General features: G+C 49.9%; 1 protein-coding gene across 7 annotated transcripts in view; it reads left to right on the top strand.

Annotated features, from left to right (window-relative positions):
• Window positions 1-14,672, top strand: part of LOC125699732 (uncharacterized) — an 84,253-nt gene that overhangs the window by 52,888 nt on the left and 16,693 nt on the right. The window contains exons 4-5 of one of the 7 annotated variants that reach the window (XR_007379692.1): window positions 9,259-9,457; window positions 9,626-9,722. The exons of 5 other annotated variants lie outside the window; for them this stretch is intronic. Coding sequence is in view for 1 of the 2 variants with exons in the window: in XM_048959559.1 (XP_048815516.1) it covers window positions 2,206-2,239 (34 nt within the window). In the remaining variant the exon portion in view is untranslated. Of the gene's footprint in view, window positions 1-2,205; window positions 3,414-9,258; window positions 9,458-9,625; window positions 9,723-14,672 lie in introns of those variants that run through there. One more of the 7 variants, XM_048959559.1, reaches the window with a different exon arrangement.

Below are 14,672 nucleotides of genomic sequence, written 5' to 3'. Positions count from 1 at the left end.
TTTCACTCTTGGCTGAACTTCTCCTTCACCTCTTCCCTTCCTCTGTTTTCCCAGTAGGTTTATAAGCCTCTGTGCTGAATGTGTGAAGTCTCCTAAACAGGTGAGCAATAAAACAGTCAAGACCTCGTGGCGGGGAGGCAGCAGCACTGCAGTCTGGTGGTTGGAGCACACAGGCAGCACGCCAGGACACTCGAGGTCAATGCTTGGCTTTGCCATAAGCTGCTCAATGGCCTGGGAAAGGAGCAGAAGGCAGAGACTTTCCCCAGGAGCTGAGCTTTTCCACAGCAGTCAGCTCTTTTGGATGGTCTAGTGGTCACTAGGACCCATAGTGGCACAGAAAGCCCCAAGGACAATTAGGAATGGCTCTCTTTCCACCAGGGCCATCTACCTTCCTCTTCCTCAGTGCTCTGTAAGACCGGAGCAGCACAGCTGGCTGCTTTCCAAGCCTTTCCCTGGGTGAGTTGCATTGAATACATTTCCCAGCCATTCTCTTTGTGAGAGCTATTTTAACAAGCTAAATGCAACATTCCCCCTGCTCTCAGCCCCTCACAGAATCCCCTCTTCTGAAGCTCTGCATTTAATTGTCCTCTGGTGGGTGCAAATGTCGCTATCTACCTGCAGGAGAAAGGCCAGGCACACAGTGGCACTGCCATCCCCCCTGCAATACGAATTCAGGGAGTGCTGTCTGGTGCACACCAGGTCTGCATCCTTCTTCCCTCCCTCTATTCTACCATCAAGACGGATATTTTATCTTGTGTGATTATTTACTTAACGAAACACAGGTATTTGCAGCCCAGAGGGTATTCCCCACTGGGAGGCTGGAATAACAGTTTTGCACTGCACAGCACATCAGGCTCTGGGAGTAGTGACAGCATCCTTTGCAGGGGGAGATGGTGGTGTTGGGAGGAGGAGCCAAAGCAGCTGAAGAGGTTGTTTGATTGTTTCCTGGTTGTGAAAAAAGTCAGCTGGTTGCAGGGAGAGGAGAGGAGGAGGGAGAAGGCAGGGAAGGGGGGGGGAAGGGGCGGGTGGCCTGCTGATGATGGGAACGACACTTCTGGCACAAGCTTTGTACATATGGAAGCCTGGATTCCTGGCGAGCCACGGCTCGTGGGTGGCCAGGTCTCCCTTATCTCCCTGGGGAGGGCGCTTCCTGGATGCGGTGCCTCCTCCCACCCCCAAATAAAACAGCTACAACTCTCCCTTTGTCTTCTGCAAAGGCCTTGAATTAACGTCCTGTTATGATGCACAGGGGAAGGAGCCTCACCACATGCTCTCCTTCTCCATGCTCTGGAAAAGCAAGTTCATGCAGCGGTACAAAACCCCAGATGGGTCTGAAGGGCTTTGACCAGAGCTCTGCTGACCCAGGGTGATTAGGGGAGTATGCTTCCCTATGCTCTCTATGGACAGAGCCCCTTCCTCAGCCCTGGCAGCAGCCGAGCCCAGGCAGGAGGCGCTCTTTTTTCCAGACTGTGGGGAGATGAGAACCAGATGGTGATGGTGCATGCCCTGTGTACATAGCTCTCACAAAAAGGCAGCACAGGATATGGTCTATGAAGCACCTGAAGGAAAGTGACAATTGGGTCTGGAGCAGAGGAGGCTCAGGGGAGACCTCATTGTTCTCTCCAACTCCCTGAAAGGAGCTTGTAGTGAGGTGGGATTGGCCTCTGCTCCTGGGTAACAGTGATAGGACGGGAGGTGGTGGCCTACAGTTGCACCACGGGAGGGTCAGGTTGGGTATTAGGAATTATTTATTACCTGAAAGAGTGATCAGACACCGCACATCTGCCCAGGGTGGTGGTGGAGTCACTGTCTCTTCCAAAGCCATGGGGATGTGGTACTGAGGGACGTGGTGATGGGCATGGTGGGGTGGGTTGTGAATGGGCTTGGGCATCTGAGAGGGCTTTTCCAACCTGAACAATTCTGTGATTCTATGATTCTGTGACTGGTTGCAGCCCCATTATATGATCCAGTCTGATCCAATCCCACTCCACAGTGCCCCAGAGATCCCCCCACATCCTGATGAGGCGGTTGGGCCAGTCACATGCCTCATGTCCTGCTCCCTGCCTTGCTGCTGTGGCTTGTATCAGCTTGCGCTCCCTCACTAGCCACCATTGCTGAGGAGTGGGAGGGCTGTGGGAGGGGGACCCGATAAGCAGAATTAGGGGTTTTGAGCATGCTTAATTTCTCTTTTTCTGGACCACACAGGCCTTCCCTGAGGCATCATTCCTTGCAAAATTAGACCACTGCAAGATTTATTGGCTGAGGGGAGAGCTGGAGTTCAGTTGTCTGTCAGCAGGTTCACGTGCAGTAATTGCAGGGGCCTGGCCCCACGTCCCCTCACCAGTCCCCTCTACTCGGGGCCTCTGTCCCTCATGGTCTGTCTGGCTGCCTGCTGCTGTGGAAAGCAGCCTGCACAGAGAGCACAGCGTTTATACTGTGAGAGGAAGGCCTGGCCACGGGAGCAGAGCCAAGCTGGGTGAAAGGAGCACATCCTGACTGACCACTGAGCTGTGAACACGAGGAGACCTGGACACGAATGGCTCCTGTTTGTCGGCCATCTTCCAGAGCTCAGGAGCTGAGCCCATCTCCTGCTGCTCTTTGGTGGGAGCAGGAGGAGACAGGAGATGGCTCTGCTCCATGCAGCCACCGCTGGCACGGGAGCACGCAGCTCAGCTCAGAAGAATTGATTTTAGCATGCTGCTGACTGACAGCTCGCTGGTCTGGCCAGAGGGTTTGGGCTGGCTCATTAGGGAGCCATCCTCCTTCTTCGACTCATTAATGACGTGCCTTCGCTTTCCATGCACCATGCTGCACTGCTGTCTTCCAGCATGCTTTCAGTGCAGGCGCCTGAAACATGTCTTCTGTACCCTTGGGCAACTGAGAAATATGTAAATGTCAGTCTTATTTGCAATGCAATAATGTTTCGAGACATTGAGGTCATTATGTATTAACCTGGCAGCGACACTATTTAATCTTCCCAAGAGGTTGGAATCAAAGAGAAAAAGTATCAAGCCCATTCCCAGGAGTGTGTCCTGCATTTGTGGTTTTATAATCAGAAGAATGTAGCCTGTGTTTGTACTTTGCTAGGTTAGGAAAGGGCCTTTCTTAGTCGTTTGTTTATTCAGAGGTTAATGCATTAGCTGTAAGGAACCTGCCAGCCAGAGCACAACAGGAGCTCTTTCTCTGTCCATGATGGCTAACCTGTCAAAACAGCAGTGGTTCGGGTTAGCACCCAGAAGTGTAGCTCAGTGCTTCTTTCCTATTGCTTGAACATCTTCCACTGAATAAACAGGTTGGAAGAGCACTTTTGTAGGCCCACTTCTGGACAGAACGTTGAAATACAGATGTGATCCTCATCATTTCAAGTTTTTTTCACCTTGGTCCTTGCCAAAGGGTGAATGAAGATTTGAAGATTTCAGTTTGTTTACTCCATACTTACTCATCTGCAGGCCTCCCTGCTGGCTCTCAGTTGGCTGCGATGACCATTTCTGTTCAGTTCTGTCAGGATCTGATTTGATATCTTTTTCCAATTCAATATCTTTAGTATGTTATCTGGGCACAAACCTACTTACAAAGTGTTTTGGCTGTCCTAAGTCCAAGACTTATCTAGAACACTTTGAATGCACCCAGTGACCTCTTCAAAAAACATGACAGCTTGTCTCTGGCAATTGTTAGGAATTGTTTGCTAATTGTTTTCTGGCACAGCAAATTTGCAGAGTGTCTGCCACTACTAGCAGAGATAAAGGAGGAGAGATCTTAGCACCTGGGTGCAAAATCACCATTGAAACAACTGCTGTGTGGTCAGGCGTTTCCATTTCCCTCTGAGCTGGGATGATAGTCTGTGTGAGTGCTCTTCATCAGCTGTGGTGCAAAGTCATGAGGTCTGTACCACTCTTGGTGGGGATCTGTGGACTTAACTGAGTGATACCAGGGTTGCTACCATTCCTATGGGTTTCCCCCAAGGGCCGGCAATTGGAGGAGGTAACTTCTATCAGAGTAGATAACTTCCACAGTGCTACCAGTAGGAACATCTCTGCGGGACGTGGTGGGTGCTGTGTGCGAGCAGGTCCTGCGGGTGGTGAGTTGGACCATACAGATGTCTGATCCACGTGCTGTTTGAAGATAACATCACACGCTGTTGAAGGCAGACAAACCATGAACAAGTGGCATAGCAAACTGTACACCCGGACTGCAGAAGCACCACAGTCCTGCTGCACAGCTGAAGACCCCTGCTGCTCCATCTCCAGGCTGAACACGATGGAACTCTTGCTGTCCCTGCATTTTGCTTCCCTTTCACCAGAAGCTGCCAAAGCATCAACATTTTGTACAGGAGTTGTTCACAGAGGGACTTCAAGTCTTAACATATCTAACGTGAACAACTACCACAAGCAAGGCAGGTAGAAAGCTGTCTTTCCTCTCTTCCCTTCTGTATAATATAGTGTATAAAATGTTGGAAATTACTGTGGAGGTAAGACAGACCTTCAGCATGGCACTACCTGTGTCTGCAAATCCACACTAAATTAGCCATTTCCTAAAGGAGACTGTACCAATATTAAAAGGATGGAGGATGTGATCTTTGGCAGCTTTTCTGCTACCCTTTGTTGATCGTCTTCTGTAAGCTTGTGCCTGCTTCTAAGGTCTGAATAGAAATGATTCTGATCCCATCTTCTCCATAAATACCAAGAGGATTCCTCTGGCTAATGTGATTACAGGGGAGACCAAACAGGGAGATGGACTCAGAGAGACAAAGCTCTTGGTTAAACAACATAGATGTCTCAAATATTTGCCAACACTTGTGAACACAAATATTTACACCAGCAGCAAGGGACAAGGCATATTTTTACTTCAAGATGTATTGAATGTTTCCTTGAGTGTGCAGAATTCGGAAGGAGCTCTTATATCACTTGCTGGCTCGTTTTCCAGGCCACTGAATGCACTCGGCAAATCTTACTGTTAACAGTTTTGTTTTTTTTTTTCTCATCTGATTTCACTGACATTCCTGCTTTCCCTGAGAATCTTGTGCAGGGAAGGAGAACCAACACGTTATTATTATTTTTCTTCCTCCAGCAAGCAAAACAGTGTATCAGATTGCAAAATCTCGCTGCCAAAGCTGATTATTTGTGACCCTCCATCCTCCCTCTGACCTGCTGTTTCTTGCTGCAGGAGGGCAGGGCTGTGAGTAAGGTCACACATCCCAGGCCATGCGGGGACCCCGCTGAGCCTGATGAGTCTGCCTGAGCCACTGCCCAGCCCCAGCTCGTCCGCAGACCCTGTGCCAGAGACACACCTGGGTAGGGAGGTGGCTGCTGCTCAGGGTGACCAAACAGAAGCTTCTGCATCACAGATAGCCAGTCTGTGTATGTGGCCCCATGACGAAGGGCACTTTTTTGGAGGCGCTCCTTTACGAGTGGAGAACCCCCGCCAGGGCTGCTGCCACCACTATCGCTGCTTCCAGCCTCCTTCGTGGCCCGAGGAATGCCTGCGATGGTAGGACACTGCGGGAGAGAGCTCTGATCTTTCTCAGACAGCTGTGTTCCCCTTATAAAACAGTATACTGTGCTAATAATAAATGTGAGGCTTATTTACTGTCTCGAACACTGGCAGGCTGAAAAAGGGAAGCGGTTCCCTCGCAGAGGATCGTGAGGGAGGAATCGGTAGCAATAAAATTTCAGTCAGTCCATTCCCCGGATCAAAGGGGAATCCCATGAGGCACTGGTCAGTCAGACTTCAGCTGAGTAACAAGGATGTTCATTTTGGGTGAGAGTTTCAGGCCCATCAGAATGGTAATTGAGGCAAATTAAGCCTTGGTGTTGTGCAACGCCATGGATGAGGATGCAAGGGGGAATATTGCGAATGAATGACAAGCACAGTCCTTTTCCAAGTTGTTTTGCTTGTAGAAAACACATAAAAACTGTGCAGATGTGCTTTGTGTGGGTAATAGAGGGCAGATGAGGCTGTCCTTTGTCCGCAAAGACAAAGCAAATCAAAATGGTCCATCCTGAGCCCAGAGACACAGAGGTCCATCACATCATCAGCAGATATCCTGGATCTGGCACCAACAAGCCCAGAAATTCTCTGCTAAGGAAGAGAAATTCTTAACACTCTGGCAGTGGGGAACATCCTGTGTGAAATAGGGTGGAAATGTGGGAAGCACAGATAGGGGCACCGTGCTTCAAACACCAGCAAAGCAGAAAGCAGCGAAGACTGAGTGCTGCTGCTCCCACTGCAGGCATTTCACGCTGCTCTGCTAAAAGCCCCATGGAACTGCTCTCATGGGCAGACAGGGTAGGGGCTGAGGGATGGCTGCCACACAGCAAAGCCAAGACTGAAAGTGGAAAGAGGATGTTCTGGTCCAGGGAAAGGCGAGTGGGAATCTGTGGATGCTGAGGGTGAGACGTGGGAAGGTGTGGTGAGGCCTGGGACCACAGGCGTTAGTAGGGACAGATGGAGCTCGCCTAACATCTTCCCTCTCTGGCTGTCTCTGTCTGGCACTATCAGCCCTTTGCTTAACAACATAATTCATACTGGCACTCAGCTTCACACCCACGTATCTACAGGGGAAAGCACAGCCCTGACCTGTACTTCCAGTGCGGTTCAGCGAGTGAGCCATTTCTGTACCTCAAAGTAGAACTGGAACATGGCACTCCCTCAGTGTCATTCCATGCTATGCATTTAATTAACTCTTTTTGTGCATGACTGAGAACCAAGAGATAAATCTAGCAGTGAGCAGAAGATACGAGGGTAAATTAGTGGAACATCTCCATGGTCTACTGCCTGGGAAAGGCGAGGGAGGAAGGGACACATGGCGCTGCATTTTGGGCTGTGGGGCTCTCTGGTGCCGCACCACCTACAGCTAAGTCAGGGTTATGGGAGCCAACATCCCTTCTTGACACATGGGTGTTTCACACTCATCCCAGGAGTGTTTGAGTACATTCTTGGTGTGTTTGCTGTCTTCATGCAGTTTTGTGGTTAAAACCCAGCAGTGCTTCCCGGAGAGTGGCCTTTTCCCAACCTTGTAGATGGAGATGTGGGTCCCTATACTGTTCTTTCCTGCGTTTGGCAACAAAAAATGGAGATGTTAAGAGCAAACAATATAAAGAAACATTTCACATCAGTGAGACACAAAGTATTTTTGGCAGCGTGGTGTGGGAATTTGGCGTAGAGAGTTGCTCATAAGCTCTAGACTCCCTTGTCTACAGCAACAAGTGGCACCTACATCTATTGTGTCTGGAGTGTTTGTGGGTCCTAAAAAAGACGGTCTCATAAGAGACTGATAAAGGAACTAAGGGTGTTCCAAGATACTTTCATTAAAGAAGAGTCCTTCTGTGTCCCTAAAAGTTGTTAACTGCATGAGATGTGGATGTTGTCTACAGTTTTGCTGGCATAGCGTTTGTTTCTTGTGCTTCCTGGAAAGACATGGCTATTTCACACCCAAATGGGACTACAGCAAACCATGTGCTATCCCAGTTTGTTGAAGTGTCTGTGGAGACAGCCCTTGCTGTGGCTATTGCTGCATTTAGAGATTCCTTTGCCTCAGCGTGGAGCAGCTTCTTGCAGCATCCCCTGGGGACCGTGATTTCCAATGAAAACAAAAGCCAAAGGGATCCAGAGCTCAGTCCTTGCACCATAACTGCGGGGTCTGTAAATTAACATCTCTATTGTTTTCTCCTTGATTTTGGAACTGAAACTGAAGCGTATGGACCCGAGTCCTTCCCTCACCCAGAGGGGTGATAAAGAAAGGGTGATTGCCGCCAAAAACATCAGTCCTTGATGGTTCTTATTTAACTTAGGAAAAAGGAATAAACCAAATATCCATTGAGTTCCCTGTCTCCAGCTCAAGATACACCTTCAAATCTGAAAACTTGGGAATCTCTGGCAGGGTTTCTTTTTGCTAGAAAAACAAACAAAAAAATGTTGTTTTCTGGCCAAAAAGCCCAAGCTGTTCATTTTTTCCCTCTCTCTGTTTTCCCCTTTCCTTTTTTTTTGTTCCAGCGCTGTTTCTGAGCAGCTCAGCGAGGAGGACACGCTGTATAAACATGGTACCAGCGGGGTGTTTGGAATGCTTCTCACTCTGGACCTCCTCCCCACGGAGGAGGAGGATGGAGGGGTGGGGGAGGCTGGGTCACAGAGCAGAGGGCAGAGAGGAGATGGCTTCTCTTTTCTGCTTGCGTGTCCAAATCTTCCCAGCTGAGGAGAGGAACTGGCGTGTGCTGGTCCTTTTATTTAGCGTTCTCATCTCTGCTTCCCCTTTCATCCCCATGTGTCAAACAGCTTGTAGGCTTTGTTTCAGGGGGCCAAGGAATTTGAACTACAGGCCTAAATACCTCAAACATCGTTTGATATACAGTCTGGAAGTGAAGTTCAGTGGTGCCTAGAGCCAGCTCCCTGGTGCTGGTAACCCAGAGGAGAGCCTGGGGCACGAGGCAGTCTGCAGCAATTTCTAGATAAATAAGTGACTTGTAGAGAATGAGGATTCTTACTCAGTGGTGGCAAGCACTCCTTCAGTCTGAATTCACACAGATTTTGGTGGTTTCTAGGGTGTGTTTGGCCAGAGAGGGAGAAGCTGCCTATGGACTGAGGTATGGGAGTATGAGACAGAGTCCTTGTAGTCTGCCCTGCTCCAGAGAGTGAATGGGGACTGTGCCAAACAGCAGTGTAGTCCCAGGGACCCAAACAGCCAAGACTTCGCTTGTCACTTTCATCTTCAGTGTACCTGTGCTTCTGCCACAGCTGGTTGATCAGCCTCATAAGTAGTTGTCCTGGCAATGAAGCAAAACTCTGTGCCACTGCATAGCTCAGACATTTCTGCTTCTGCTTAGATGAAAGAGCAGCAACATCAGTTTTCTTCGTGCATGAGCCTCAGCACGGCAAACTACTTTGTCAATGGCTACAGATGGAACACAGCATGCTGGGAAATGCAGTCTCTATGGGTCGGGCCATGGTACTGCTGGGGACCACGGCTCCATAATGCTTTGTTCACCTGGATTTAGATTCTCCCTTGGTTTCCCAGTAAGTGCTTCTCACAGGGAACGATGGTCCCAGTGAAAGCTCATTGAAGTCAATGGGAGTCTTTCTGTTGACGTCAATAAGTTTGGACCAGGTCCCATGCATACGGCCCTCCTGCTGAAGAGAAATGAGCAGCAAATCTATGTCTGCATGAGGTATTCTGTTGCATCATTCATTGTCTATAACCACAATTCAGCTGGTTGTTTTTTTTTTTTTGTTTTGTTTTGTTTTGTTTTGTTTTTTATTGCAAAGCTAACAACTGGAAACACTTAAGAGAGGAGGATAAAGAGATGACCATGCCCTCTCTGCCCAGGGACATTGCTGTCACCATGCCACATGGTCATGGGAGGTCTGGCTGTGACGCTAGCAGTGCTGAGCTCCTCCTTCTTGGAAGATCCTCTGTTCCCCCAGGACTCCATGGTGATGGTCCGTCTGGGGAGAAGCAGATCAGGTACCTGATGCTTTCAGCTTTGGGGAAGGAGGCAAGGTTAGGAGCAGGGAGAGCTTTGTGACGCAGTTGTGGCAGCTCTGAATGTTCTCTCAGAATAAAACTGATTGGAGAGTTGATACAAAACCAATGATTCGAAGTTTATTGTGAGAATTTTTTGTATCTTTCAAGAGCTCGAGGACTGGCAGACTTGTGGGTATGATGCATCAGGAGGTGCCAGCCCTTTCCAAATTAACAAGCTCTTGAGAACCAGTCTTTGAAGGAGGCAAGATGCTGCCCATCAGCTGTTCAGTGAAGTGGGACCGTGTGTGTGGCTGTGCTCCAGCACCCTGCTGTTTGGACGCTCGGTGAGCCCTGAGCACTGCCACCTTCTGCAGAGAGCTTCCATCTCATGCCATGGCTGTAGGCTGCCTGCTCACCGCTCTGCTCCTCCATGCCATCCTCTACACCTGCTGGTGCCTGGCTTCTGCTGCACAGCCCTGAAATCCCTCCAAAGGAAATAGAGAGAAGAAGCAAAGCCCAAGCTTCTGAGAGGGGTCCTGAGGCTGGCTGAGGGCAGAGCAATGGAGGAGCTGGTCTGTGCCTGATGTCTGTGAGAGCAGGGTGCTAAAAACGTGACCCGGCTCACGGTCAATTGGCACCTTTTGAACTGCCACATGGATATTTTTTTTTTTGCATGTTTGTTTGTTATTTCTTTCATTGCAGGAATGGGATTCCTTTCACCTTGAGTTGGCTGATGAACTGAATAAGGGAATGCCCCTTCAAATCACTAGCAGTGACCACAAAAAGGCAGAGGCTGGCTGTTCCAGCCCTGGCATGCCAAGTAATAATGCATTATTACACCCCTGCTTCACTTCACTCTCAACACTTGCTTTTCTTCCTTGAACCAAGTGCTACCTTGTGGCCATCAGTGGATTTTAAGTTAACCCTGCCATCACCTGAAAGGCAAAACCCACCGTGGAATTAATACGAGTTCACTTGGCAGATGAGGCAAATACAGAAGCCGTTGTAAGAGTTTGGAATAATTGTCTTTTAAATATCTACATATCTATAATATGTACTCATATACATACACAAATGTGTGTGTGTAGGCAGAGACATGGCGAATGTGTATATATGCACGCGTGTGTAGAGACGAGGGGAGGGGGGTACTTTGTACAAAAGGCAAAGGTGTAGAATTTGAGGGTTGCCATGGATACAGGTCAGATGCCTTTGTTCTCGCATTGTGGTGTAGCTTAGGGAGATGAGAGATGCACCAGCTACAGAGAAAGATGAGGGGAGAATTAAAAAAAAATAAATTGGTACGTGAAGGAAAATATCCATACTTTATATGAAAGTTTGAAATAAAAGGCAGTAAATGAAGGCAATTTACAGATGCACATGCGATTGAACTCACAGAGAGTCTGGGAAACGACTCAGTTGAGTGGCATCAAGGGAAATATCATCGTGGTATTGTCATGGTCACAGACAGCCCCTCTGCGGAGCCACAAAGCCACTTGTCTGCAGTCACTGTAGTGGTACAGAGCCTAATGGCTCCGTGCACAGCCTGAGCAGACGGATGTGCGCCCGGACAGGCTTGTGTGAGTGGCTAGCGCACTTCTGACTTTGTCTTTCCCTTTTAAAGTCTTCTCCCTTGCTTTCTGTAGTTCCAGGCTATTTGATTTGGTGCTGGGGAGGAGGTTTCAAACCGGGATCCATATGGGGCCCGTCAGTTGCGACTGGATTCATTTTAAAGTTCTTGTTAAGTCCAACAAAAAGCCAAAGATTAGAGCTGATATGTTGGCTTTTCTCCAAATGCTGATCCTTGAAAGGCTGCCTTGAGACCTCCAGGCGACTCTCTCATTCTCCTTTTTCTTCTTGCTCTTCTCCCTTTCTAATTGCTTCCCAAATTTGGGTTTATTAGCATGGTTTTGAAGCCAGGTAATCAGAACCATGAATGTTTTTTTGTCTCCCCTATCACTTTCTGGTACCAATCAGATCATGTCTCTCCGTTGGTTCAGAAAGTCCACTTTAGCATCTTGACCACCAACATCAGAGCCTTGGCAAGGCTGTGGCCTTTTGGGATCATGCTTTAAAACCCGCTGTGAGCCAGCAGCTACATTCCTGGCAGCCTAACATCCATGTCTGAAGGAAAAGCAACGTGGCTCTCATCCGCAAGCTGGGAGCGCTGCTTCCTGCTCTGCAGCCTGAGCTGCAGCCTCCCCTTCCCTGTCCCTGAGGCTCACTGTTCATGACTTGCATGGTCTCTGGGCTTCCACCTGGATCTCTGCTTCCACAGATACTATTGCCAAGGCCACACCTCTGCTAGCAGTGCGAGGACAGCAGTAGCTGTCATGGCCAGTTCCTGTTGTCTCCCACAGTCCAGCTGCACTCCACCACTGGAGATCTCTCTTCCAACCTCAGTTCCTCCCCGACTTCCGCATCCCGGTACTGACTGCTCCCTCCGGGAACAGCTCTCACTGTCCAGGCTGCGCGGGAAGCAAGAGGCTGCCAGAAGGAGAGCAGAGCCTCATTAGGAATTGCATCTAATCAAACAAGGAGACAGGGAATGGAGATCAGGAGGGGGATGGATATGGGTGACACCCGGTGCCAAAACCAGGAGGCCAAATGCAGAAAGGGCGGCAGGCGGGAGCTGGGGCTGAGTCCACCAGCCCACACCAAAGCTCTCATGGCAAGGACACTGCAGCAGATGCTCCTGCTGTGTTCTGAAATGTGCCTGATTTGGATGACCCTCCAGAAGCCTGTGTCACACTTGCCACTGCGTGTGTCTCATGGGCTGGCTCTGGAGGGGTGCTTACAGAAGGCAGCTTTGGGAAAAGCACTCGCAGGGCTTGGAGCTAGCAGGGCACATCTCAGAGCCAAAAGAGAGAGGCTGAAGGTGTGTGAGAGACTGCACAGGGAGAGCTCTGCTCATCATCCTGCCTTGATGGCCCCATCCTGCCCCGTGGGGATGGCAGTCCTGCAGGTTGTTCTCACTGCTGCATGAGAACAGCCATTCTTGCTGCAGCAGGGCAGCCTGTGCTTTTTTGCAGGTATTTTGAACTGCAGCTGCCACGAGGCCTGTGTGCAACAGGGGGCATTAAAAAGCCATCACGCATTGTATTGTCCATCCATTAATTTAAAATATACGCAGCCACATATAAAATACTACCTAACACGTAATATTCATGCAGTTTAAATTAGACAGTAGGCCAATATATTTTCAATATGCACCACGCAACCCAATGTGTGCTCTGAGCATGTCAGATAGATGTGAAATGTGTGTGTGAGATGCATCTGGACTGGGAACAGCTTGCAAAGCCATTCAGGAAAATGGTGCGAGGGGTGAGGGGTGGGAATGGGCTGGTGATGTCTCTGGGTTTGTGGCTGCTCTCACTCCAAATCTCCTGTTCTGGGAGTCCCCCAGCATGTGTTGGTGACCCCAAACATGTGGCCAAGAAAGAGCCGGACTGCCCTGCTGCCTGCAGCCCATCACCTCACTGCCACAATGGCCGTGCAGTACAAAGGAGCAGTAAAGGAACTGACATTTCCATTCACTCCTGCCAGTGCAGGGCTTGCTGGTGATCCTTCTGCACAGGCAGGGTTGGGGAAAGTCTCCAGGACATCCTGCAGGAGCTCCGGTGCACTGTGTGAGTGCATGCAGGGTGGGAAGGGACAGCACTGGCTTAGTCCTGTGCTGTGCACCCAGGGAGATGCCCACCCCTGCAATCCATGCAGTATCTGTTGCATTATCTCTCTGGCTTTGTAATTCCTACAGACTGGCTGTGCCTGAGGCCCTGGCTCTGAGCACCCAGATCTGACACACACACATACCTGTACTTCTTTCCTCCTCAACTCTGCAAAGGGAAAAATCCCCTGTTAGCCACAGGAACTGCACAGGAGGATACTTCTCCCATACTTCTGCCATGCAGGATTGATGTAAGCTAGAAAGCCATAGCAGAGGCAGAGGTGGAGCAGATGGGAAAGTTGTCTGGTTAGGAGACAGATGCTGGATTTGCAGCTCAAACCCTGGTCTTATCAGCCCTGGTCTTTTTCCTCCCCTCTCGGTCACCCTCCAGACTCAAGAAGAAAGCCCAGCTCCTGCTCCAGAGAGACCACAAGGCTGGTGCTGGAAGATGCTTCATATCTCTGGCAACATCTGGGGAATTTTTATTTAAAGGTTTTAGTACATCAATGTGGAAAACACTGTTAGATGTGGTCATTACCCACAGCCCTTTTTGTTTGAAAAGAGAGACAAAGCTCCTTCTTTTGGAAAAAAGAAAGTTCTAGAGTTCTGCCTGCAGCCATCTGAGCTCTCAGCCCTGCTCATGGCCGACCCCCAGCATCCCCTTTTCCTGCTCCAACGTAATGGGAGCTCAGAGGCCGACGCAGAGACACAAAGTCAGCATGCTGGGAAATCAGTGGGATGTGTGCAAACCGGCTTGGATAAAATCACCCCAGGCACAGCCTGTACCATAACACCACCAAGAACAGTGAGGCTATGAAGCCTGAGAAATAGCTCTTCGCCTCTCCCCATCCCCCCATTGCTTTTCCCACTCCTGCCGCTCACACCTGGGCTCCAGTTGCTGCATCCAAGGACCACATTGAGTCTCGCTCTCGCAGCACTGCTAAAGCTGGGACTCCAGCTAAAGCTGGGTTATTCTGAGCTGAGGTTTTCCTCCTTGTGGAGGGACTGTGGCTGTACCAGGCTGGATGTCCTAGCTGGCTTTGTGGCTCAGTGCAGGGAAACACCCAGGAGCCTGCAGCAAGCATCTCTCATTCCAAACTCCCCCAGTTCAGAGATTAGGCAGAAATTCAAACAAATGAAGGCAGTTGCTGGAGAGGACAGGAAGCAATTACAGACCACCCTGTATAGGCAGGACAGCTCGCAGCTTGTGTGGCTGCTGCTGCTGTTTAAACAACAACAACCCCCGGGCCGGGGAGGGCAGGAGCATCTCAGAAGAACAATGCTGGAGCGAGGTGCTGGAGGAGTCACAAGGAGGATGGATGCAAAACGCTCCAGCCCAGGGCTCTGGGTCCTTGTGCGTGGGTCGGCAGGGTCCCGCTGGCAGGAGGAGCACAAACAGGATGGGTTCACGGACCCAACAGGAGCCGGGACCTCCTGGTACTGCGCCAGCGAGCAGACCCACGCAGGTCAGGGGATGGGGCCGCAGGATGCCTTTTCCATCTGCGGGGCCATTTTGCAGCAGGATTTTTTTCCTTTGCCATCAGGGAGGCA

The sequence above is a fragment of the Lagopus muta genome, chromosome 13 (assembly GCF_023343835.1).
Source record: "Lagopus muta isolate bLagMut1 chromosome 13, bLagMut1 primary, whole genome shotgun sequence".
Lineage (NCBI taxonomy): Eukaryota > Metazoa > Chordata > Aves > Galliformes > Phasianidae > Lagopus > Lagopus muta.
The sequence above is the reverse complement of the archived record's forward strand: the minus strand, read 5'-3'. Positions and strand labels throughout refer to the sequence as shown.